The 26,981-nt window shown below is 45.1% G+C and overlaps 1 protein-coding gene across 1 annotated transcript; it reads left to right on the top strand.

Moving 5' to 3' along the window:
- Window positions 1–4,154: 4,154 nt before the first annotated feature.
- LARP6 (La ribonucleoprotein domain family member 6) lies at window positions 4,155–26,628 on the top strand. Its single transcript, XM_027553098.1, has 3 exons — window positions 4,155–4,430; window positions 19,668–19,878; window positions 25,050–26,628. Exons 1-3 carry the CDS (start codon window positions 4,231–4,233, stop codon window positions 26,115–26,117), a joined length of 1,479 nt encoding a protein of 492 aa, XP_027408899.1. The 5' UTR covers window positions 4,155–4,230; the 3' UTR covers window positions 26,118–26,628.
- The last annotated feature ends 353 nt before the right edge of the window (window positions 26,629–26,981 follow it).

Below are 26,981 nucleotides of genomic sequence, written 5' to 3'. Positions count from 1 at the left end.
GGACACATTCTTGTTATTGAAGGCTCTCTTTTCCAGGCTTCCTCCATCTTCTGGTATTCATGGATCATGTCTTAGTCACTTTACAAAATTGAGGCCAGCACAGGGCCTGGTATTTGTTACATGCTTAAACAAATGATTGAATAAGTAAATAAAATGCCTCCTGCACCTACAGTTATTGGAAGGGTCTTTCAGAGTTAAGTTTTTGCTTTAATTTAACCTCAGGCCATCTCTATGCCTTCTCAGTGTTTTTCCTTCTGTTTTATCCTCAGAAACTATGGAAAAAAGCTATGTCCCAGTTTGAGTTTACTATAAAAATGAGCTCTCAAGATTCCAGGAGAAGGGAATGGTGCCAACTGTGAGCTGAGGTCATGATTTTGTTGAAGGAGACTTTGCTAATCATCTCAATACTGATGCAAACTGCCAGCAATGATGCTAAACACAGGCCTGGGTGGAACTGGCCTCACTCCCTGGCCACAGCCCTGTGAAGGAAGAAGCTGGAAACCAGAAGGGGCCCTTTAAAAGGCATGGTTCCTTCATCAGTGACGCAAGATGATGAGGTGTGTGGGTAGGATTAATCAAATCAAACGTGAAGTTGCCTTAAAAATTTCATGCAAGTTTTGCATTTGATTCTCTCAGTGGGAGCCTGGCAGAAAGGTTTGTACTCTTGCTGTACCCAGTGCAGAACAGGAAGAACTCAGGGCTGGATGGTGTCTTACATCCTTTCTAAATCCAAAATTCCTTTACTCAGAGTCAGAAATAAAAAATACCAGAATGGGCATAGGTAGACAGTTTGGATCTAAGGGCTTCCCTGGTGGCTCAAACGGTAAAGAATCTGCCTGCAATGCAGGAGACCCAGGTTTGAGCCCTGGGTAGGGAAGATCCCCTGGAGAAGGGAATGACTACCCACTTGAGTATTCTTGCCTAGAGGATTCCATGAACAGAGACTGAGCTTAGTCAGTCATCAGACATGACTGACTAACACACACACACTCAAGGACATATAAATTCAATTTATTTTTTCAAAACTCCAACCAAATAAAACACTTCTGAGGATCAAATATACTTACCAGCTGCCAGTTTTCAAATTATAGGGGACTAGGAATGGGCATTTTCAGAACAGTCCCCAGGGGACTCTTATGATCAGGCAATTGGAAACCCTGATATAAGGTATGCATAAATTCTACATAAATTAAAACAATGGAGCCATTATCATGGGTAAAGACAATAATCCCTGAAGTCTTTGTCACACAGAACAGTTCAAATGAGAAGATGCATATTGTTTTGTGAATTTAGGAACTAAATTTATCAGATCAGGATGTGTGGAGCGGCTTACAAATCTCTCTCTTGCTCTTCACTGCAGTTGTGAACCAGGTGTGCAGAGGTCCTATAACCACTGTAGACCTGGAGGGAGGCACAGCTGAGTTGGAAAAAGATCCCCTTAACTTTTTGCCTCTTCCAGTAGCTCAGACTGCAGGCTGTGAGCTGTTCTGGAGCAGAACACCAAGGGTCTCCCTCTTCTTTCACTTACTCATTCTAGGACCTCTTTTTTCAAAAGAGAGATCTGAAAGAATACATGCACCCCATGTATCACTGCAGCACTATTTACAGCAGCCAAGACCTGGAAGCAACCTACATGTCCATCAACAGAGGATTGGACAAAGAACATGTGGTATACTCTGTCCATGGGATTCTCCAGGCAAGAATACTGGAATGGGCTGCCATTTCCTTTTCCAGGGGATCTTCTGGACCAGGGATTGAACCTGGGTCTCCAGCATTGGCAGGCAGATTCTTTATCACTCAGCCACCAGGGAAGCCTCACAAAGGAATTAAAAGAACATTAAAAAGTCATTAAAAAGAACAAAATAAAGTCATTTGCAGCAACATGGATGGACCTAGACATTGTCAGCAAGGAGATCAGACCAGTCAATCCTCAGAAATCAACCCTGAATACTCATTGGAAGGACTGATGATGTTGAAGCTGAAGCTCCAAGCATTTTGGCCATCTGATGTGAACAGTCGACTCATTGGAAAATCCTCCGATGCTGGGAAAGATCAAGGGCAGGAGAAGAGGGCATCAGAGGAAAGGATGGCTGGATGGCATCACAGATGGAATGGACATGAACTTGGGCAAACTTCGGGAGATGGTGAGGGACAAGGAGGCCTGGTGCGCTGCAGTCTATGGGGTCGCAAAGAGTCGGACACGACTGGGCAACTGAACAACAGCAGACATTGTCATACTGAGTGAAATAAGTCAGAGAGAGAAGGAGAAATATCATATGATGCCCCTTATATGTGGTATCTACAAAGAAATGATACGAATGAATTTACCTCCAAAATAGAAACAGACTCTCAGAGAATGAATTTATGGTTGCCTGTACACACTGCTATATTTAAAATGGATGACCAACAAGGACCTACCCACTGTATAGCACAGGGAACTCTCCTCAATATTATGTGGCAGCCTGGATGGGAGGAGAGTTTGCGGGAGAATGGATACATGTATATGTATGGCTGAATCCCTTTGCTGTTCACCTGAAACTCTCACAACATTGTTAATCGGCTATACCCCAATAGAGAATAAAAAGTTTAAAACAAAAATTTAAAAGAGAGATCTGAAAAAGAAAGGGATGCAGATTCCAGTGAGATCTTGAGCGGCTATTCTATTGCACCCCTGGGTCTCTCCTGAAAGTGAAAGTTGCAAAGTCTCTCCAGGCCAGAATACTGGCCTGGGTAGCCTGAAGTGGGTAACCTTTCCCTTCTCCAGGGGACCTTCCCAAGCCAGGGATCAAACCCAGGTCTCCCGCATTTCTGGCAGATTCTTTACCAGCTGAGCCACAGGGAAGCCCCAGGTCTCTCCAGGCCCAGCTCAGATGCCAAGAGCCTCCTGTGTGGTGTTCTTTTTCAAGGATGCTGCTTTCCAAGACCCCATTTCGTGAGTCAAAAGGTATTCTTCTGAAGCCCTACAGTGGCAAATTAACACAACAGATTATGCGTAAGTCACTCAATCAAGAGCTTTGTGAAAGCAGATTGAGGTTTTATACATAGCTATGGCCCCGTCCCGGGAGAAGGCAATGGCACCCCATTCCAGTACTGTTGCCTGGAAAATCCCATGGATGGAGGAGCCTGGTAGGCTGCAGTCCATGGGGTCGCTAAGAGTCAGACACAACTGAGCGACTTCACTTTCACTTTCCACTTTCATGCGTTGGAGAAGGAAATGGCAACCCACTCCAGTGTTCTTGCCTGGAGAATCCCAGGGACGGGGGAGCCTGGTGGGCTGCCGTCTATGCGGTCGCACAGAGTCGGACACGACTGAAGCGACTTAGCAGCAGCAGCAGCATGGCCCCGTCCCTAGATTCTGGGTCACAATTGAAGGGTTGAGATAAAATTCAATATAAGCTAAAGGTGGAAAAGTGGCAGGGTTTCGACCATACTGGCATTTCAATAGCTTCATTTATTCATTCAACAAATATTTGGATGCTTACTAGCTATGTGCAGGGCATATTCTAAGAGGCATATATAGGGCAGTGGATTTCAAACTTTAGTGAATTTCAACGTCACTTGGAGGGCTTGGTAAAACACAAAATTCTGAATCATGCTGATAGCTTCCTAATCAGGTAAAGCTCAAGCTGTTAGTCTGGGGACCACACTCCGGGCACCACTGCACCGGAGCACCGCCAGAGCCAAATCCCTGACTTCACAGGACGCACAGTATAGGGTGGTTATGCCAAAGAGACCTAAGGTGGAGACTTCAGTCGTCTGTGCGAGGCAGACGGGGAGACGCGCAGGAAGCACAGAAGCCCCTTAAGCTCCTCTCTGTACCTGCCACCCTCAGATTCATCCACAAACTGTGAAGTCAGATGTGCCGCGCCGCTCCCCTCCTCCGGGCAGCCTGGAAAGGAGCGGGCGGGAGGAGGGAGCCCCGGCACGTCCTCGCGGGCTTGGGCCGCGCAAGCCGCGGGCGCGCACTGTGAGGATCGGGGGTCGGGGAATCGGTCCCGGACAGCCCCCTGCGGGAAGACAGCAGAGAGGGCCTTCCCCTTGCGCGGCCCCGCCTGCGCGGGCGCACGGGGTGGTGGCTGCAGCGCGGGGCGGGGCGCCGCGACCCCCGTCCTTCCCGGGGCCGAGCGCTCGCGCCGCCCCCGCCCCTCGTCGCATTAGCCGCCGCCCGGCTGGCTCGGCCTCGCGGCGCGGGGATCCGGCCGCGCCGCAGTCCCGGCCGGCCCGCGAGCCATGGCCCAGCCCGGCGAGGAGACTCTGCCAGGGCCCGAGACCGCGGTGCAGATCCGCGTCGCCATCCAGGAGGCCGAGGACGTGGAGGAGCCGGAGGACGAGGAGGAGGGGGCGGAGGCGCGGGGCGCCGGGGACCCGGCTCGGTACCTCAGTCCGGGCTGGGGCAGCGCCAGCGAGGAGGAGCCGAGCCGCGGGCACAGGTAGGCGCGGCCCGGGCCGGGGTGGTAGCCGCCGACCCCGAGTCCTGGTCGAACCCGAGTTGGGGGGCCACAACTCCGCGGGCCCGGCGGGTCGTCGGCCCGGCCGCCCGGGCGCTGCCCCGGGCCGTCCCGCGGAGTCGGAAGCGGCTCTGGGCGGTAGTCGGTGCCCGGGTCCGCAGTCCGGGAATCCTACCAAGACTCCCGGGGCTGGCGACGGGGATCTGAGGGGCCTGGACGTGGGCATACTCTGGGACCCGGGGTAAGTCCTTCCTGGGCCAGCCTCGCCATCTTCTCTCCGGAGGAGACTCTGCTTGCCTGCTGAATTCAACCAAAGACCCTCCAAAAAAGCCTAACCCAGCCCAGCCTTCACTTCCGGAGCCGCCCCGCCTCCCCAGGAGAGTGGTCCCACCTAGCCTTCACTGGCACCATTGCCATGTGTGCTTCTCGGTCCGAATGGGGCTGGGGCGTGGGGGGCAGGCCAGGCAGAGTTGACACTTGCTGCTGGGAGATCCGAGGACAGTTGATTTCATGATGTAGAGAGCTCACGTGCCCCAATTTGGGATCAGTTCAGGGCATGCTGCTTCATCCTGCCCTGCTGGGGGATTCCCGTTTTCATTCACCTTCTACAGATTTCTGAGCTTGCATCATCATCTTGCTGCCTTGGCATGGGGTTCCTGGGTAATGGGTGGTCAGTCTAGCGCAAGAAACCACCTGTCTAACCTCACCTCTGGGCCCTCATCTCTATTATCAGCCAGAGACCTTAGTTTTGCCTCCACTAACACCCAGGCCTTTCAGGACTGTGGTTTTTCTAACTGCTGTTGACAGGAGATGCGGTATGGAGCATCCATAGAAATGAGGGTAGGGCAGTGCTACAACTTGTAAATTCTGGGAAATTCCACGAGGCACTTCTTAAGAGCCCTCTTTCTTCAGGGACTCAGTGCACACACTTGGAGCTGTCAGAGCTCTGCAGCATTATTCCCTGGCAGGCTCATTTTTACTTCATTGGGAGAATACTCAAGGGTTTGAGGATACAGGGGCCAGAACTATTCCCTTTCACAACCTGATGTTTTCCTAGTGGAAGAGATCTGGGTTTAAGGACCCAGAGTATTCTAGGAGGAAAGTCCAGCCCAGCAATTTAGTGCAGGAAAGCGGGGCCATAGCAGATGACACAAGAGATTAGTACATAATATCAGTACTTTACTGTAAGGTCTGATTTAATCATTCACTCAGCTCTGTGCTTTTTTTTTTTTTTCCTATTTTTTGATTGCAGCATGAGAGAGCATAGTTCCCTGAGCTGGGGTTGAACCTGGGCCCCCTGCAGTGAAAGTGCAGAGTCCTAACCACTGGACCACCATGGACGTCCCCATGCTGAGTATTGAGAGTATAAAAATAATGAGTCACTGACATCTCACAGTCTTAAAAAGGCAGCTACCTAGTCAAAATAATTTCAGAGTTTGTGTCAAATAACCCAGAGTGACTTATTCTGCTGCCTTTATTTGCCTATGACTGTGGCAAAGAGCTGTTACATATCCTGGGGACTACACGTTGAGACTGTACCATTAGCAGGGATCAAAGCCCTCCTTATTTCCCTAGGGAGCCCTAGGAGAACACGGGCCCCCCTTCTTTCAGGGGGCAGGGGCTTCTTATCCTCACCCCTAACGCTTTCCCTCCAGAGCCATCCTCTCTCCCAGCTCCAGGGCTGGAGTGTCGTGGAGTATTCAGCCTGAACCCTCCTGCTGCCCGCTGGCATAGAGTTGACCCCAGATAATCCCTGGGGCTCTTCAGGGTGGTGGAGCTGACAGAGCCCAGCCGGCAAACACCCAGAGCACAAGGAGAGTGCAGCCAAGAATAGGAACCATGCTGTCCCCTGTTTGGGCCAGCCTGGCACAGCAGCCGCCACCGCCCTTTATGAATACTTCTGGACTCCCAGAGCCTGCAGGAGAAAGCCCAGGTTCCTAAACCCACTCCTTGAGGTGGGCGTCCACCCATATCATCCCTCAACCCATTGCTTCCTTCCCTGCCTGTTTTAACAATTCCTGCTCCCCAGTGCTGAGCCCCTCCAGAGCCCTGAACACGGGGTGCTGTTCTGTGTCCATCTGTCTTTGCACTCCCACCTCTGATCCCTCTGATTAATTTCTAGTCACCTTAAAACTTTGCATCATCCCCACCATCCTCAGTCCCTACCCCAAAGCCGAGTTTGTGTTCTCTTCTTTGTGTTGTTTAATACTCTGTACATACCACGGTGCTAATTTTGTCTCCCTCGTAAGAATATGAGCTCCATGAATTCAGGAACCACATTGACCTTGTTATCACTGTATCCTTAGCTCCCCAGCACAGCACCTGGCACCTTGTGGGTGCTCTGTATATATCTGTTGGATGAATGTCTCTCTCATCACAGTCACTCCAGGAAGTTGAAATAGTTGTGTGTTTCTCCTCTTCTAGACAGTGAGGTCTTTGAAAGTAGCAACTTTGTCTTAATCTTCTTCATATCCCCAGTACCTAGCCCAGTTCCTGACTTATCCCTGGGGAACAGGGGAAAAATGGAATTAAGGAAAAATCTTTATAACCTCCAAATGTTCACTAGTCTTACCCCTCACCTTGCTTACTAAAAAAGTGTCTTTTCTCTTATTCTCACCTTTTTAACATAAAAAAAAAATCAGACATAAATGTGAAAGAGAAATAATGTGAACATTTGTATATCTACCATCTAAATTAAAGAGTTGTTAGTATTTTGCCATATTTATTTGATGGATATATAATGTGTGATTTTTCCCTAAACTATTTGGAATTATGTTGTACACAAGATTTATCCCCTAAGTACTTCATTTTGTAGCTTTTAATAATGACATTTTCCTATAAAATCATGATACTGCTATTGCAACTAAGAAAATTAACCATTTCTGTTGTTATTCAGTCCCTCAGTCATGTCTGACTCTTTGAGACCCCATGGACTGCAGCATACCAGGCTTCCCTGTCCTTCCTGTCCTTCACTATTTTCCGGTGCTTGCTCAAACTCGTGTCCATTGAGTCGGTGATGCCGTCCAACCATCTCATCCTCTGTCGCCCCCTTCTCCTCCTGCCCTTAATCTTTCCCAGCACCAAGATCTTTTCCATTAAGTTGGCTCTTTGCATCAGGTGGCCAAAGTATTGGAGCTTCAGCTTCATAACTACCTAATATAATCCCTAAAATAATCTGATAGCCAAGTTCTGTATTCAGGTTTTCCCTAATTGTCCCACATTACATTTTACAGCTGCTCTTTTCCTCTTCAAACCAGAACACAAGCCAGATCAAAACAGTCGCCTGTTATCTCTCTTTAGAATCTTTCAATCTAGAGCATCCCCACTTTTTAAAATGGTTTCCTAGTTTAGAAATGAGAGCCCAGATGTCTTGATGAATGTTTCACTCTTTGAACTGGTCTGGTTATGTTCTCATCCTCTAGCTTAACTTGCTCCTTTGTACCACGCGTTTCCCATGAGCTCAAGTTAGTGCTAAAGGACTGGTTAGATTCAGTTAAACATTTTGGCAAGAACAATTTGTGGGCACTGCCATGAACTTGTCCTATGACCACAGGCAGCATCCAGCATTTGTGATGCTAAACGACTTCTTAATTAAGGTGATCCCTCCATTGTGATTGACAACATCTGGGCTTCTTGTGGATTTTCTTTGACTTTTCACCTAATGCTGTTAGCATCCACGGATGATCGATGCTTACTTACTTGAGTCAGTTCATTGGAAATTACACATTGATGATTTTCTCATTTTATTATTCTTGGTACATTTATTAGCTGACATTCTTATGTAAAATAGAGCTCTCCCTGATCATCTGGGATTGAACAAGTGTTCCTTTTAAAGAGGCAAGCAGATGGGGAGGTGGGAGGGAGGTTCAAGAGGGAGGGCTATACATATACTTATGGCTGATTTGTGTTGTTGTGTGGCAGAAACCAGCACAACATTTTAAAGCAATTATCCTACAATTAAACAAAAAAAAGAGGCAAGCAGAAACGAGCACTTCCTTTCCTTTTCTCCCTCAGTTTATTTTCTCCCCTCATTTATTGAAAGTTTATTTAAGTTTATTTTTATTTTCTTTCAGTTTCAATGAGATATAATCGACTACAGCATTGTATAAGGTGTACAAAATAATGGTTTGACTTGCTTACATCGTGAAATGATTACCACAGTAAGTTTAGTGAATATCCATCATCTCATATAGATACAAAATTAAAGAAATAGAAAATAATTTTTTCCTTGTGATGAGAACTCTTAGGCTTTACTTTCTGAACATGTTTCATATGTAACCTACAGCAGTGTTAGTTATATTTATCATGTTGTGCATTAGATCTCTCATACTTATTTATCTTATAACTGGAAGTTTGTTATCTTTTGACCACCTTCATCCAATTCCCCCTTCTCTCACCCATCCTCTGCCCCTGGTAACCACAAGTCTAATTTCTTTTTCTGACTTTGTTAGCTTGTTTGTGAGGTATAATTAACCTCCAACACTATGTTATTTCCTGTTACACAGTGATTGTAGTGATTCAATGCTTCTGAACAGTTCAAAATGATCACCACTTAAGTCTAGTTACCATCTCTCACCAAACAAAGATATTACATAATTAGTAACTATATTCCCCATGCTGGACATCTCATACCCGTGACTCATTTATTTTGCACCTGAAAGTTTGCACCTCTTCATCTCCCTCACCCATTTCTCTCCTTCTCTGCCCCTTCCCCTGCAACCATCAGTTTGTTCCCTGAATCTGTTCTGTTCTGTCTGTTCACTTGTTTTTTAGCTTCTGCATATAAGTGAAATCATACAGCGTGTGTCATTCTGGGTCTGACTTATTTCATTCAGCATAATACCCTCTAGTTCCATTCATGTTGCAAACGAGGAGATTTTATTCTTTTTTTTTTTAATGATTGAAATTCCTGTGTGTGTGTGTGTGTGTGTGTGTGTGTATGTATTCCTCATCTTCTTTATCTGTTCATCTGTTTATGGATACTTAGGTTGCTTCCATATCTTGGCTATTTTAAATTATGCTGTAGTGAACATAGGGGTGGATATATCTTTTATAATTAATATTTTCATTTTCTTCAAATAAATAGGAGTAGAATTCCTAGATCATATGGTAGTTCTATTTTTATTTTTTGAGAACTCTCCATCTTGTTTTCCATAGTGGTGGCACCAACTTACATTCCCATCAGCAGTGCATGAGGGTTCCTTTTTCTGCATATCCTTGCCAACACTTGTTATTTGTTGTCTTTTTGATAATAGCCATTATGACAGCTGTTAGGTAATATCTCATTGTGGCTTTGATTTGTATGTCCCTGTAGTGATACTGAGCATTTTTTAATGTGTCTGTTGGCCATCTCTCTGTCTTCTTTGCTTTCTGATACTAGATAGTCTAGGCTTAATTTATACTTTTGTCATGATATGTATCCATTTCCACAGGAATCCCTGTTTTTTCAAATACTAGGTGGGAGGTAATTAGAACCCAAGGCCTGGAATTAAAAGTGCTAATCTCTACTGGGGCATCATTGCTTTCAAGTCCTTTCAATAGAGCTAGGAAATATATTTTTAACAAATAAGATTATATTGATAATTCCAATTCAGATTTAACATTTCAGGGTTTTTGCTTTGTTTAGTTTTTTTAATACTGAAAATCTGATTCTTGGTAACATTACATTTACTTATTTGCATTGTCTTACAGTATGTAAAAATGATTTAAAATATAATACTAAATATCAGTATGAATAATAAAACCACTGAGCATACCTGCCCTACATTTAACAAACAAAAACATCTAGGTTTCTTTCTCTCTGTGATGTTTCAGGGCCATTGCACAAAGCTGTCTTTTCCCTTGTTCTGGGTGATGCTAATAGAAGCATTTATTAATGCCAATTGCAGGCCAGGGTTGTCGCTATGTACCTTGTATACATTATCTCTGCTCTGCACCACAAACCATTATTTAGATGTGGAGAGACATTCACTTGCTATACTTTTCCTAGGCCCTAGGAAATATGCCAGAACACCATAGCAGAAGACAGGATTGCAGAAGACAGGATTACAGAGGAAGGAAGGTCCTGATCTCTGTAATACGTATGTAGGAACCCATGGACCAGCCATACATAGCATGGAGCCCTTCCATCTCCAGTGGATCTTCCCAACCCAAGGATCAAACCTTGGTCTCCCACATTGCAGGCAGATTCTTTACCATCTGAGCCCCCAGGGTTGTTCCTCCAAATAATTTACAAATGTAATAAATATTTCACCACTGGTCTGTGCAGCCCAGTCATCTATTTAAAATGTATCCTTTATTTCTATGCTTTGTTTCCATTTCTAGCAGGTTTACAGTCATGATATAATAACTCATCACCACTCCCAGTTTATAATGTTTTATTTAAAGCAAAACAATAACATAAGCATAAAACTTTTTCACAGTGAAACCCACTAATGACATACTCACTAGAAACCATACTTTATCTCTAAAGGAATCCTGATAAGTGATTTGCCCATACAAAAACAATTCATCTTACCTCGGTGATGCTTTTTAAGTTTCTGCTATGTGCAAGACTCTGGGTAGAATGAAAAAAATCAATATGAATCCTACCATCCCAGAACTTAGAACTCAGGACACTAATATATGCACACAAGTATCTCTAATACAAGTAGACACAAGTACTTGGAGAAGTTGAAATTATTTTCTTCCTGGAAGAGTTGCATTTGAGATGGATCTTGATGTGTGGCTAGGATTCAGACCTGAGAGAGAGGGGTATTCACGGAGATGAGGGCTGCATGCACAAAGGCATAGAGTCAAGAAACCTTGTGCTGTTTACAGGGAACTATAAGTCTTTTATTTGCTTCAAAGGATCTGCATGAAAGTAGACAGAAGTAAATTTGGAAGCTGGTTATAGCCAGACTCCAAGTGCATCTGAATAAAGAGCTAAGGATTGTGCTTTTATTTAATAAGAAATAGAAAAATTATTAGTATTAATGCAGAGCAGTGGTATTTTATAGCTGGTCTTGAAAACGTATAATAAAACACAAAATAGAAGAGACTGTAGCCCAAAATACAACAGGAGGTGGTGGGAGCCTAGAAAGGCTGTTGTGGGGAAGTATGTAGAGGATGCAACAGTGAAAAGGGATGCTGATATCTGAGAGATAATTGAAATTCTTCCTTTAGAACAGTTGCCCAGTCTCTCTGCTTGTCAGTGAAAGATAGCAAGCAACATGCCCTTTTACTTCCCAGGGAAAAAGAAACCGGATAATTTTCTAAAGGAATTGAATGAACTACCTGGTGATCTAGGGCTGCTAAGATAGAGCTGGCACCTGTTTTAAGGCTCCTACTTAATGATTCCCTTCCTGCTCACTCTGAAGCAAAGTCTGCCATCTGGCATGCCCCACCCACATATGTAGAGCCACCTAAGGTAGAAAAGGAATAGGAGCATACAGCGAGAGGAGCCTGCACACCTTAGACCTTCATTCTTCAAAATGAATAGCTATGGAACCATAGTTCCATACTCCTTATATATGGACTTCTTTCCGAGGACTTCCCTGGTGGCTCAGACAGTAAAGCATCTGTCTACAATGTGAGAGACCTGGGTTCGATCCCTGGGTTGGGAAGATTCCCTGGAGAAGGAAATGGCAACCCACTCCAGTACTCTTGCCTTGAAAATCCCATGGACGGAGGAGCTTGGTGCAGGCTACTATCCATGAGGTCACAAAGAGTCGGGAACCAACTGAGCGACTTCACTTTTTTCAAGGTGTACAGTATGGAAGGGGAGAACAAGGAGTCATTTTACAGTGGAGTCACCTGACAAATATGTCAACCAGGTGGTCAGGGTCAGCATCCACAATAATCAGTCATGTTGACAGTATTACCATATGACATGATAAGAATAGACATTTACATCTGTGGCCCTCTTCCCAAAAATTCATGTCTCTGGTCTAAGTATGAGAAAAATATCAGACAAATCTGAATTGAGGGACATTCTACAATATACCTGACCAGTACTCCTCAACATTGTCAAGGGCATCAAAAGCAAGGAATGTCTGAGAAAGTGTCATAGCCGAGAGAAAAGAGTCCCAGTGATTAAATGTAGTATGGGATGAAATCTTGAAACAGAAAAAGGATATCAGGTGAAAACTAAGGAAATTTGAATAAAGTGTGGACTTTAATAATAATGTATCAATACTAGTTCATTAATGGTACCAGACTAATGCAAGATAATAATAGGAGACTTCTGGTGTTGCATATATGGGACTTCTATGCTATTTTCACAAGTTCTCTAAACTCTAATGTAAAACTATTCTAAAGTAAGTTAATTTAGAAAAACCTTTTAGCAGAAAAAGATGACTTGTTTACCTGTCATGTGAAGGAAATCAATGACATGAAAATTAAATGGGAAAACTGACCCCAGAGGATATAGAGGCAACACTGTTGAAACAAAGGAGACTGTTAAAAATTACATATACTCCAGTTAGTGCCCTGGGGGAATTTAAGATATTGTATCCATGAAACAGCAACAGGACCGTGTGTAAAATAGTGAATGGGAAACCGCTGTGTAGCACAGGCAGCTCAGCTCGGTGCTCTGAGATGACCTGCAAGGGTGAGCTGGGGAGAGGATGGGAGGGAAGCCCCAGAGGGAGGGGATGTGTGTTTACGTATGGCTGATTCACCTTGTTGTACAGCAGAAACCAGCACAACATTGTAAAGCAATTATACTCCAATTTAAAAAAGAGAAATAAAATAAGACATACATGTAAAAACAGGATGCTCTTAAAGACGAACAGCCTGAAGAAATAAAAAAATGTTTTAAAGACTAAATAATTACTGAAATTTTAAAATTTACTGGAAAAGGTTAGAAAATAATGTCAAGGAAATCTCTTAGCATGTCTTGGATTTACATTCAAAGACAAAATATGAGTGAAAATAATAGATGTGGAGGATCAACACAAGTAGTCAACCAACTAACAGTATTTTAAGAAAAGAAGTGTAATCTTAGCAAATGCCTTCTCCCTGTGGTGACCAGTGTTTATGTAGTCATAATATTAATAATAACCTACAACTGATTGACTTTTAAGTGTTTACTAAATATAGACAAAGAATGAAATAGTTGTTCTGGAAGAGACAATGAATATCAAGAACCATGATGCTAGGAAATAAAGGCACATCTGATAAAATTTGGGAAGTTGGAAATGTAAGAAGAGATGAAGGAAAAGGAGAGATAATAATATGCACATTGTATGTTATGAGGAACTGAGAAATATTTTTTAATGTTGGTGGAATAAGAAACAGAATTTTAAATATATTATTTAAAAATACAGGGAAGGCTAATAGAAAAAAACAAAAATAGCATAAAATTTAAAAGTTGGAAGAGGAGGCTTTCACCCCCCGAAATCATTTTGTATAATAGGATGTGAACAGAGAACTTTGGAAATTGCCGAGTGGTATGTAGAGCTGTGAACTTTAGTTCAGTTCAGTTCAGTCACTCAGTCGTGTCCGACTCTTTCAGACCCCATGAATCGCAGCACGCCAGGCCTCCCTGTCCATCACCAACTCCCGGAGTTCACTCAGACTCACGTCCATCGAGTTGGTGATGCCATCCAGCCATCTCATCCTCTGTCGTCCCCTTCTCCTCCTGCCCCCAATCCCTCCCAGCATCAGAGTCTTTTCCAATGAGTCAACTCTTCACATGAGGTGGCCAAAGTACTGGAGTTTCAGCTTCAGCATCATTCCTTCCAAAGAAATCCCAGGGCTGATCTCCTTCAGAATGGACTGGTTGGATCTCCTTGCAGTCCAAGGGACTGTCAAGAGTCTTCTCCAACACCACAGTGCAAAAGCATCAATTCTTTGGCGCTCAGCCTTCTTCACAGTCCAACTCTCACATCCATACATGACCACTGGAAAAACCATAGCCTTGACTAGACGGACCTTTGTTGGCAAAGTAATGTCTCTGCTTTTCAATATGCTATCTCAGTTGGTCATAACTTTCCTTCCAAGGAGTAAGCGTCTTTTAATTTCATGGGTGCAGTCACCATCTGCAGTGATTTTGGAGCCCAGAAAAATAAAGTCTAGAGAACTATAAGGATCTCCTATAGAAATTAAATGGTTGAACAGAGGTTGCATCTAGGAAGGGGTGGAGTGGGAGATTGTTGCTCTCTCTCCAGGTTCTCTACTATTTTAATTTTTTCTATATATATGTATTACTTTAATTTTAAGAATTATTTTTTATAAGCTATTAATAGGGTCCAAGGGAAAGTAATGAGAACAGTTGGAATGAAAAAGAGAGAACAGATGGGAGACACTGCAGAATAAAATCAGCACTTGATAACGACTCAATTTGGGGGCAAAAGAGGAGGCTGAAAAATGCATTTTAGGTTTTGAGTCTAAGCACAGAGAAGAGAGTATAGGGAAAGTGGCAGGACAATTTGGGAGGAAAGATATGTGGCTATTACAGGATCGTTGCACAATGATTAAAAAGTTGCCAATGTTCGTATATAAAGACTATAAACTTCTTTAATGTTTGTGAAGGATACATGGTCTTTTGTGTTCAAAGGCTGTCACAAGAACCAGAAAATAGTGCAGCAGGCTCCCATATTTAAACTAGGCCTTCCTGCTCTTCCGTGATTCCCCTTGGGAGGTGCACAGTTGCTTCTGACAGCACCCATGCAGAGGGAGGGGTCCTCTGAGTACAAGCAGCTCACCTCTGCACTCATACAGGGATTTTTTTTATCGCCTTCCAGTACTGCCCACCTGCTCTGGAATTTCTGGTTACTTGCCCACCAGGTGCAAATAACCTAGGAGTCACCTCCCAACACATTATGGATTATCTACTGAGAGACTGTGTGAAAATAAGATGAGCTGCCCATGTAGAATGTCTCCTGGTGAGCAGACCTAGGCTCAGTCCTACCCGAGGCTGAGTTCTGCAGAAGGTGACAGTTTGATTCTGGATATATTGATATTGAAGCAATATCGGCCTATCCACATGGAAACATCCGGCCAGCAGTTGGGAATTGATGAGTGGACTTGAGTGAGAGCAGGATGGAGGGGTGGGAGGAGAGGCAGCCTTGAATCAGATGAACCAACCAGCAGCTGAAGTGTGGAGATTGCCAGGGAATAAAGAACCCAAGGAAAGATTCTTGGGGAATACCTGCATTTAGAAATGGGAGGAGAAAGATAAACCTGAAAGGGCAGTCAAATGGGGAGAAAAACTAGAAAAGAACAACTCATATAAGTCCAGAGGGAGACTGTCAAGAAGAAGGTGACCAACTGTTTCCCATCCTATAGCTGGGGGTGGGAGACTAAGATGGAGAAAAGGCACCCAGGTAGAGCGAATGAATTTTTTGGTGGACGTCCAGACATGCAGATAAGCTTGAGGAAGGCCTGGGCAATCTGACTGGATGAATTTTATTTTCTCAGTCAAGTTGGAGGTAGAATCATCTGCAGAGAATAAAGTCTTCCCATGGGAATAGCAACCTTGGGAAGAATGGGAAGATCTAGCATAGGCACTGAAGAAACGGAGAAGGCACATCATCTTCCTTCCGTTATGTTTTGTTTGCTGTGTTTTATTTGATTAGTGATAGCATCAACTGCTCTGGTTTGGGAGTAGGACTTCTTGGTCTGTGGGTCCTTTCGATGGTCTGGTCACCTCTGATATTAGCCATTTGTCATAACTTTGGTCATTTTGCTCATACCCCTGAGTCCACCCAAAACTCTTTGCTGGTCATTATCGCACATATCACCACATTCCCTGCTAGTTATTGTCACTCTTGTCAGCTGGGCCTAGAATTCCGTGTGCATTTGTAGTTATTTTACCTTGTATATTCAGCCTCTATTTTTTTTTTAATTTTTTTTAAATTTTATTTTATTTAACTTTACAACATTGTATTGGTTTTGCCATATATCAACATGAATCTGCCACAGGCATACATGTGTTCCCCATCCTGAACCCTTCTCCCTCCTCCCTCCGCATACCATCCCTCTGCGTCGTCCCAGTGCACCAGCCCCAAGCATCCAGTATCGTGCATCGAACCTGGACTGGCGATTCGTTTCAAATATGATATTATACATATTTCAATGCCATTCTCCCAAATCATCCCACCCTCTCCCTCTCCCACAGAGTCCAAAAGACTGTTCTATACATCAGTGTCTCTTTTGCTGTCTCGTATACAGGGTTATTGTTACCATCTTTTTAAATTCCATATATATGCGTTAGTATACTGTATTGGTGTTTTTCTTTCTGGCTTACTTCACTCTGTATAATAGGATCCAGTTTCATCCACCTCATTAGAACTGATTCAAATGTATTCTTTTTAATGGCTGAGTAATACTCCATTGTGTATATGTACCACAGCTTTCTTATCCATTCATCTGCTGATGGACATCTAGGTTGCTCTATTTTAACTATTGTCTAGGGCAATAGACACTTTCTCTAAAATGAAAATTTATCTTTCCATCTTGCATTACCTTTTTCATTTCATTGTCCCACTGATATTTTTCCTGTGGCATGTTTTGAAGATCTCTTTTCTCAGTATAGTTTACTATCCTAGGATTTGGCTGTAAGTAGGAGAAAACCCAACTAACAAGTGAATTAAACAGAATTTTATCTTTCTCTTATAATAATAGTTCTGCAAGTAGTTAGTTGTATCAGTTGGTTCAGTAACTTGGTAATGTCAGAAAACCAATAATGAAAATAAACCAAACGAAGCTGATTCTCTTAGCCTTTTCCTTATGGTAGTAAAATTGCTGCTATTGCTCCAGCCATTACATCCACACTCAAAACAGATAAAAGGTGAAAGGACAAGGCCAAGAGATGTTCACTGGTATGTTATTGGCCATAACGTGACCAATGGCTGCCATGTGTAAGAGAGACGGGAAAGTGAGCATTTCGTTTTCATAACCTCCACAGTAAAGGAGGGTAAGTGAGAAAGAGTTTGCTGTTAAACGTCAGGTGAGTCAGACTGGTGTCTGCCACAGGTGCCCTTTAGGACTTCTGAAACATTCAGCTTATCTGTTTAAGTTGCACTTGACCTGTTGTCTCTAATGGGCTGCCTTAATGCATGCTCCTAGTTTATCATCACATTTTAAAAAAGCCTTTCTAAAAAACATACTCTTAAAGTTAGTCTCTCTGTTGTTTTCTTTTTTCTTTACAAATGTACACATTTGTCTTGTGACATCAGTAAGGTATTTTAAAAAACCACTTCCAAACTATCTACAGGCAAATAAATAAAACACTTCATTTTAAAAGTCAACCAATGTCTGTATTTTATGCTAAATATAATTTCTGGATTTGAAAAATTAAGGTAGATTTATTTAGTTTTTTCCTCTCCTGCCAGAATATTTGATTTTTGTTCTCATTTTGACTCTTACACAATTGCTTTTTTTTTTTTAAGGTTGTGAGCCAGTGAAAATTTTACTGAAGTTGAAGGACTTATGTGTATGAGTCTTTTTTGACTATCAACTGTCACATTCATAGATTCTTTTACTTTACGAACCTCATTTTTAATTGGTTCATTGTTTATATGAACTCTCTAATTCCTTTTGGAGAAGGAAATGGCAGCGCACTCCAGCATTCTTGCCTGGAAATCCCATGGACAGAGGAACCTTGCAGGCTACAGTCCACGGGGTCACAAAGAGTCGGACACGACTGAGCGACTGAGCACGCATGCGCCCACCAAGCCCTTTGGGGAGCCTGGCAAGTTCTCCCAACACACTGGAAGTGCCTTGAGTGCTTTAGACAGACCAGGATCATTTAGGGGATTAGGTGTGTGCCTCCATCCCAAGAGATGCTCTCTGCTCAGAACATGTTGACAGAAGTCCTGGGTCTGATGTCCTAGACATCAAAGTCCTAGACATCAAACTGCCACAAAGGAGAGCAGTTCTTTTTCTTTTCTCTGGAAGTAATTTTAACCAGTCCTTTGTATTGAATTATAAATACAGCGTTTATATAATACATAATTTGGTAATTAAATATACAAAAGAGAACTCACTTTTGATAACTTCTAATAATCGTATCAACTATGATGTGGATAACCAGAAATTCCTTAAAATATTATGAAGATTTTGTAGTCTCTTCATGAAATATTGGCCTTCTTAAAAAAGCTTTGCCCCAGTACTTCTTTGCCTAGTCCTCCTGTCCTAATATTCTGGGAGAGAGGGAGAGGAAGTGTGTCCAGGTGGAGCTGCTGGGGAAAGGGATTCATTCAGAGGGGCCCCAGTGAATGAGATTGTTTCCAGATTCCATGCAGTGTCCCAACATAATATGGAAGGTATCATCTGAGCTGACTTTGGAGACAGAAAATTTGAGTTTTAATCCTTTATCTGGCACTTATGAATGAATAAATGAATGTATCACTTACTGAGCTGTCAGGGTGTTCATAGATCTTTCCACAAATTAATTAATCTTCATACAGCCCTATTAAGAAAGTGATAATCGTGAATCCCGATTTACAGCTAGTAAGTACTGAGGTGTGGCAGTGGAGTTCTTGCCTAAGTTGACTCAGCTAATAAATGTTGGTGTCAGGATTCAAACTCAGGCAGCCTAACTCTAGAACCCCAGGGCTCTTAGTCACTCTGCTGAACAGTCTTGTAGAAATAGGGATTTGTGGGGTGGAGTGGGGAGGGAAGAATAAGCAGGGTGTATGAAAAGCATGCTGTCAACGGCAGAGCAACATAACTGTTAATAGACGGTTAAACAAAAACTTGATTTCTTAGCTAGTTAGGGGCAAACCATCCCCTTGTGGCCATGTGATTCTCACCTCTGAGGAGTCCAGTTCAGATACGAGCCATTACAGTTTCCTGCAGCCGCTCTAACAAAGAGCCACAAACTTCGTGGTTTAGAACAGCAGAGGTGTATTGCTTCAGAGTTCTGGAGGCTGGCAGTCCAAGATCAAGATGTCAGCAGGGGCTGGCTACCTCTTGAGGTGCTGGGAAGGGTCTGTGCAGGCCTGTCCCCTAACTTCTGGTGGTTTGCTGGCAATCTTAAGACACTCCTCGACTTGTGCCACACCTCCCCGACCTCTGCCTTCATTAATCCTCACACGGTACTCTCCCTACTCTGAGTGGAATAGGGCCCACCCCCAACTCTAGTATGATCTCACCCTTTCATTACACTTGCAAGACGTTTTTCCCAAATATCATCACACTCTGACACATTGGGGGTTGAGACTTCCACATATGAAACTTGGGGAGATTAGAGTTCAACCCCTAACACTTCATGTCCCCTCTGGTTCTCAGTGGTGCCACGACAAGTGGGGGCGAGAATGAGCGTGATGACCTGGAGCAGGAGTGGCAGCCGCCAGACGAGGAGTTAATCAAGAAGCTGGTGGACCAGATCGAATTCTACTTTTCTGATGAAAACCTGGAGAAAGACGCCTTCCTGCTCAAGCACGTGAGGAGGAACAAGCTGGGATATGTGAGTGTCAAGCTACTCACCTCCTTCAAAAAGGTGAGGCTTCATTCTCAGAAGCTGCTCTGAGGATTTCAGGGGTGCTGTGGGTTGTGGTTCTAAATATTTTTTACCCCCTTGAAACCTGATAACTAACAACTTTTTATTTCCTCTGAGCCCTGAAAAAGAGGGAAAAAATGATCCAAAGAAGGAATTTAGGATCATTATTAAGAATGTCCTCCCAGAAACTACCCTGGTGGTCCAGTGGTTAAGAATCTGCCTTCCATTACAGGGGACACAGGTTCAATTCCTGGTTGGGCAACTCAGATCCCACATGCCACTGGGCAACTGAGCCTGTGCTCTGCAACTAAGATCCTACACAACCAAATAAATAAATGAAAAGAATGTCCTCCTACACCATTGAAAGGGTCCTGGGTATCGAGATAAATCTCAGCTGGTAGCAGTTATGGCATGACATTCCTTGTCTTAGCAAAGTTTAAGCACTCTTGCTGGGCAAGTGGGTGGCCGGGAGCATGCTTTGCCAGGACAGGGGGGCTCAGAGGCCTTGAGAGACACCTACCAGGCCTTGTCGTTCAGTCGCTAAGTTTGTCTGACTCTTTGCAACCCTGTGGACTGCAGCATGCCAGGCTTCCCTGTCTTTCACTGTCTCCTGGAGGTTGCACAAGTTCGTATCCATTGAGTCGGTGACGCTATCTAACCATCTCATCCTCTGCCTCCCCCTTCTCCTTTTGCCTTCAGTCTTTCCCAGCATCAGGGTCTTTTCCAATGACTTGCCTCTTCATATCAGGTGGCCAAAGTATTGGAGCTTCAGCTACCAGGCCTAGAAATACATGAAATCTAAGCTTTTCATTTGTGGAATTGAGTAAATAAGAGGTTCAGGTTCAGGAAGGCCCATCTCAGTCTGGGAGATGGGCCTTCTCCAAGACTTCAGCCACCTTTGCTGTGTAATGCCAACATCCTCATCTATTTCTCTGCTGTATAGATCCAGCAACTGGGTTGTACCTTTCCTACTTGTTGATGAGGTGACAGGCCAGTTGGAGTAAGAACTCGGTGTCTCCCTTGGGAGAAGTGTATTTACTAGAATGGAAAAGCCCGTGTGGCCTGGCATAACGGGATGTGTAACGAGTGGGTCCCAGCCTATGCTGCTGGTGTACTTGGTTAGAGAGCCCTGGAGGGCGCTTTCCTCCCAGAGTTCTTCTCTGCCTTGCCTGTTAGAATTCTCTGCCCTCTTCTCTTGATCTCCTTCCTTTATTCATTCACCAAACATATTTATTCTATATGCTGAATGCTGTGTTAGTCATAGGATATACAGAATGAATATGGCATTCTCCATGCCCTGGCAAAGTCCAGTAAGAGAGAGAAACCAGCAAAGGATCACAATATGACCATCAATAGATCACATCAAGATATCGCCACCAATGTAATCACAATAGACCATCAACCTGCAACAGAAAAGAACAAAGTACTGTTCGGAGCTAATTGATCAGAACAGCTAACCCTGCGTGGAAGATTGAGAAGCCTTCCCAGAATTGGTGACATTGAAATAGGATCTTGGAGGATGAGTAGGAGTTTTCAAGGTAGAGGAGAAGGGAAGGGGCATTTCAGGCTATGAAGGACAGCCCACTCTGCCTCCTCACAGTACTTCTGCCACCAGATGTAAAGGAGGTTTCCCCACACCAAGCAATTCTGCGACACCAGCTGGATCTCCTGTGGTCTGACTCAGTTCTGGCACCATCTACCTGGAGATGGCATCAGGTCCCACAGATTAAGGATTCTGTACCCCTCTTCAGGTGCCAATCACAAGTAGCACATCCCCAGAATCCACAACTTCTGTCCAACCCGGCTACAAATCAGAGGTTCTGATGACCCTTTGGCTTTGATTATTTGCTACAACAGCACACAGAACTTAGGAAAAAGCTTAATTACATTTACCAGTTTATTAAAGAATAAGGTAAAGGATACAGATGAACCTCCAGATGCAGAGACACATAGGGCAGGGTCTGGGAGGGTCCTGAGTGTAGAAGCTTCTGTCCCCATGGAATTGGGCTGTGACACCCTCCTGGCAGGTTGGATGTGTTCACCAGCCTAGAATCTCTCCAAACCCTGCGTGTTTGGACTTTTTATTGGGCCTTCATCAAGTCGTCATGATCAGTTATAACTGCAGTTCCTGCCCCTCTCCCCTCTCTGGAGAATGGCAGGCTGGGCTGAAAGCTCCAAGCTTCAAATCATGACTGGTCTTTCTGGTAACCAGCCCTGCCCCATCCAAGAGCCCACCCAGAGTCACCTTATTAGAACAAAAGATGCTCCTGTGGTTGTTTAGTCACTGAGTCACTTCCGCCCCTTTTGGGACCCAATGGACTGTAGCCAGGCTCCTCTATCCATGGGATTTCCCAGGCAAGAACACTGGAGTGGGTTGCCATTTCCTTCTCCAGGGGATCTTCCTGACCCAGGGATCGAACCCAAGTCTCCTGCATTGCATGTGGATTCTTTATCACTACATCCTCTGGAAAGCTGCTTCTTGTGCTCTTATCACTCAGAAAAGTTATAAAGGTCTTAGGAACTCAGTGCTAATACCAGGGATGAAGACCAAATAAATATATTTCTTAGTGTAAATCACAGATCACACATGCCCAGAGAACAGTGAGCAAGCCCTCACATGGAAGGTGTTTGTGGGGGACCCCAGTGGAATCATCCTGTACCTTCCTTTTTTTCCTCCACAGGGACTTTTAAAGTGAGCCTAATTTTGTTTCATGCTTCCCACGTAGCTCAGTCAGGAAAGAATCTGTCTGCAATGCAGAAGACCTGTGTTCAATTCCTGGGTTGGGTAGATCCCCTGGAGAAGGACGTGGCTACCCACTCCAGTATTCTTGCCGGGAGAATCCCAAAGACAGAGGACCCTGGCAGGCTACAGTCCATGGGGTCGCAAGAGTCGGACACAACTTAGCGACGCACTTGACTTGTATTTTGTTTCACTTTTAAGCTGCCACTTAACTGGATCTGTTTAGGAGCGTTCTCCTCTGTTGAAAACTGGCTGCAGAATAGACACAGACTCTCCAACAGCTCCAAAATAATAGCAAAGACCTTTTTCATTCTAAAAGATTTCCTGCTAATCATAATAGGAAGCATATATAATAAAGGTAGGGACTTCCTACAAAGAAGGCAATGGCACCCCACTCCAATATTCTTGGCTGGAAAATCCCATGGACAGAGGAGCCTGGTAGGCTGCAGTCCATGGGGTCACTAAGAGCCGGACACGACTGAGCGACTTCACTTTGACTTTTCACTTTCATGCATTGGAGAAGGAAATGGCAACCCACTCCAGTGTTCTTGCCTGGAGAATCCCAGGGACAGGGGAGCCTGGTGGGCTGCCGTCTATGGGGTCGCACAGAGTCAGACACGACTGAAGCGATGCAGCAGCAGCAGCAGCGGCTTCCCAGGTGGCACTAGTGGTAAAGAACCCACCTACCAATGCAGGAGACATAAGAAATGCAGATTCGATCCCTGGGTCGGAAAGATCCCCTGGAGGAGGGCATGGCAACCCACTCCAGTATTCTTGTCTGGAAAATCGCATGGACAGAGGAGCCTGGTAGGCTATGGTCCATAGGGTCGCAAAGAGTCAGACATGACTGAAGCAACTTAACCTGCCAAGCGTTACAAAGGTAACTAACAGGGCAATCACAGAGCTTCACAAAGTTTTACCAAGCTCTAGTAACTGTACAAAGATGGCAGCTGCCTGGCTCCTCTTCCCAGATTATACCTGGACACTCCTTCTCCAGGCTTACAGACCCAGGCTTGGGATGCTTGGTCCTAACTGAAGTTTTCTAGTGGCCCTGACTCCTGGCTTTGAGCAGCAGGTGCTGGGTCCTGCTTCTCTCTGGATTGGGCATGGTCTTCCAGCAGCTTCTCCAGCCCTCTAAAGCCAGGTTGCCTTGGCCTCCCCCAACACTCCTTGTCTTCACCTCTCTCCTGAGTTCTCCCTCCCTGACCAGCAACAGACAAGGCTCCCCTATGTTTCACCCTACAGGGCCACTGTGTGGGTGTCCCATGACCCAGAACTGTCCCTTGGTCATTTTCTTCACGTTTTCTGGGTCCCTCATTGACTCTGTCCACCTGAAGTCCACCCTTTTGCCTGGATCTGCTTCTCTCTGCCCTTGGCTCATGCTACCGTGATCAGCCCTGAGTCTGTTTGTAGGTGACACGTGATTCCCGAATCCCAAGCCCCAGTCTGGGCCATTTCACCCAGAGGCCACAGGACAGTAGACGGTGCCCGCTCCACAGGAGCTTGGCAGTACCAGTTCCCACACCTGCCCTGTTTGGGAGCCCTCCCTTCTTCGTTCCGGGAAGTTTCTGTTTGAGTCAGGGTGCCTCTGCCCACTGTCTGCACTGGCTCAGGTTACCCACCCCACCCGCCTCCGCTGGTTCTTTGGGATGACTCATTCTCCATGGCATTCCCTTTCCCGGAAGTGGGCCTCTCGAAAATTACTGTTTTACAGTATAAATATAGCTTCCCTGGGCTGTAGCATTGATACACACAATTTCCACTAAAAGAAGAGGAGTGAGGGAGATATTGAAAGATCTTTTGGCACCTTCTGTGTATTAAATGCAGAAATATCACTTCAGAGAAGGATTCGAATGTTAAAATCTCCAGATCCTGTCAAAACGGTAGCATGTAATATTTGAAATATGGATACCACATAATATTTATTGAATACTCTGTGAGCTGGACACTGCCCTAAGTTTTATATAAATGTGTATCTGGGTGTAGATATGTATATATTTCTCTATTCATTTAATTCTTATGACAGTTCTCTGAGGTAGGCAATATTAATATCTCCATTTTACAAATGAGAAAGTTGGGGTACTGAGAGACTGAATTAGTCTTCAGGTCTTACTGCCAGCCAGAGGTGGACCTTGGAATTTTGTATCCAATAGACTTGTTTTGGATTTAACCTCTCCACCTGCACAGAATAGAATATTTCCATCACCTCAGAAAGGTCTGTTGGGCATCAGTGCTCTAAACCATCCCACCTTGTTCATAATTATAGAGAGTGTGTTCGTTCACTCACTAGGTTTTTGAGTGCCTGCACACACCAGGTATGATTCCAGATCCTGGTGTTACGGGGGTAGGGAAAGGAGGGAGGGCGATTATAGAGGGCGCCAAGAGGACAAGGACAATAGGTACCATTTCCAATTTGCTCTGTGTTCTTCAGGTGAAACACCTTACCCGGGACTGGAGAACCACAGCTCACGCCTTAAAGTACTCAGTGACCCTGGAGTTGAACGAGGACCACCGCAAGGTGAGGAGGACCACCCCTGTCCCACTCTTCCCCAACGAGAACCTCCCCAGCAAGATGCTCCTGGTCTATGACCTCTACCTGTCCCCCAAGCTGTGGGCCCTGGCCACCCCCCAGAAGAATGGAAGGGTTCAGGAGAAGGTGATGGAACACCTGCTCAAGCTCTTCGGGACCTTCGGAGTCATCTCGTCAGTGCGAATGCTCAAACCCGGGCGAGAGCTGCCCCCTGATATCCGCAGGATCAGCAACCGGTACAGCCAAGTGGGGACCCAAGAGTGTGCCATTGTGGAGTTCGAGGAGGTGGAAGCAGCCATCAAAGCCCACGAGTTCATGATCACAGAGTCTCAGGGCAGGGAAAGCATGAAAGCTATCCTGATTGGCATGAAGCCACCCAAAAAGAAACCATCCAAAGAGAAGAATCAGGACGAAGAACCCACCTCGAGCATCCACCTGAATAAGTCCCTCAACAGGAGAGTCGAGGAGCTGCAGTACATGGGGGACGAGTCTTCCGCCAACAGCTCCTCCGACCCTGAGAGTAATCCGACGTCCCCTATGGCTGGCCGGCGACATGCCGTTGCCAACAAGCTCAGCCCTTCCAGCCACCAGAATCTCTTTCTGAGCCCCAATGCCTCCCCGTGCTCCAGTCCTTGGAGCAGCCCCTTGGCTCAGCGCAAAGGGGTCTCCAGAAAATCCCCACTGGCCGAAGAAGGCAGGCCGAACACAAGCGCCAGTCCTGAGATCGTCCGCAAGTGCGCGGACTACTCCTCGGACAGCAGCGTCACTCCCTCTGGCAGCCCCTGGGTTCGCAGGCGCCGTCAAGCCGAGATGGGGCCGCAGGAGAAGAGCCCTCGAGCGAGTCCCCTGCTCTCTCGGAAGATGCAGACTGCGGATGGGCTACCTGTGGGGGTACTGAGGTTGCCCAGAGGCCCTGACAACACCAGAGGGTTCCATGGTGGACACGAGAGGAGCAGGGCCTGTGTATAAATACCTTCTAATTTTAATACCAGCTCCACTGAACATCGCCTTTGTTTTCAAGGTTCTGACAAATACCTGGCATGACATTGAAAGAAATTAATGTCCCCTTGGAAAGATTTTGTATACCTGTAGACCTCTTAATTTATATATTTGTAATATATATGAATTGCCTGGTATGCTCTGGTTTTAAGACCATCTTCTAGTTCAGAACACCCATTCCTCCCAGCATGACCATTATTTTGATAATACCCAACTTGTGTGAATGGCTCTGCAGGGCTTTGGGACAGAGGCTGCCCAGAGAGGGCCTGGCAGTGGGTCTCTTCTTCGGGGCAGGATTCTTCTCTCCAGTGACTGAGCTGTCCTCAGTTGGCCATGCAAGGGCTTCCTGAATGCCCAAAGGAGTTCTGTTGTACAACCGCAACGAATTAAGCCAGTAGCATGGTGTTTTATATGACCAAATGTATGTTTCCTGTCAAGTGAATAAATAATAAAACACCTAACAGGGAGTGTTGGCTCTGAACCCATAGACTGTGCCTAATGTGCATCTGACAAGGTGTCGGTGGTGTCATGAGGCTCCAAGGAGCTTAACAGAGACACATTTCCTGAATGTGCCCCAGGGCTCTCCTTGGGGCTCCTAGCAGCCTGAGAGGTCAGCGGAGTTTTTGCAGATGTTGTTCAGTCTCTGTTGTGCCCGACTCTTTGTCACCTTATGGACTGCAGCACCCTATCCCAAGCTTCCCTATCCTTCACCGTCTCCCGGAGCTTGGTCAAACTCATGTCCTTTGAGTCAATGATGCCATCCAACCATCTCATCCTCTGTCACCCCCTTCTCCTCCTGTCCTCAATCTTTCCCAGCATCAGGGTCTTTTCCAG

Source organism: Bos indicus x Bos taurus, chromosome 10 (assembly GCF_003369695.1).
Source record: "Bos indicus x Bos taurus breed Angus x Brahman F1 hybrid chromosome 10, Bos_hybrid_MaternalHap_v2.0, whole genome shotgun sequence".
NCBI classification, from domain to species: Eukaryota; Metazoa; Chordata; class Mammalia; order Artiodactyla; family Bovidae; genus Bos; species Bos indicus x Bos taurus.
The sequence above is the reverse complement of the archived record's forward strand: the minus strand, read 5'-3'. Positions and strand labels throughout refer to the sequence as shown.

What these genes read in the sequence shown, in the direction of transcription:
- LARP6 (XM_027553098.1), top strand. Translation starts at nt 4,231, where the DNA reads ATGGCCCAGCCCGGCGAGGAGACTCTGCCAGGGCCCGAGACCGCGGTG. An exon ending in GAGCCGAGCCGCGGGCACAG is followed by an intron (nt 4,431 to 19,667) that starts GTAGGCGCGGCC and finishes TCTGGTTCTCAG; the next exon opens with TGGTGCCACGACAAGTGGGG. An exon ending in TACTCACCTCCTTCAAAAAG is followed by an intron (nt 19,879 to 25,049) that starts GTGAGGCTTCAT and finishes TGTGTTCTTCAG; the next exon opens with GTGAAACACCTTACCCGGGA.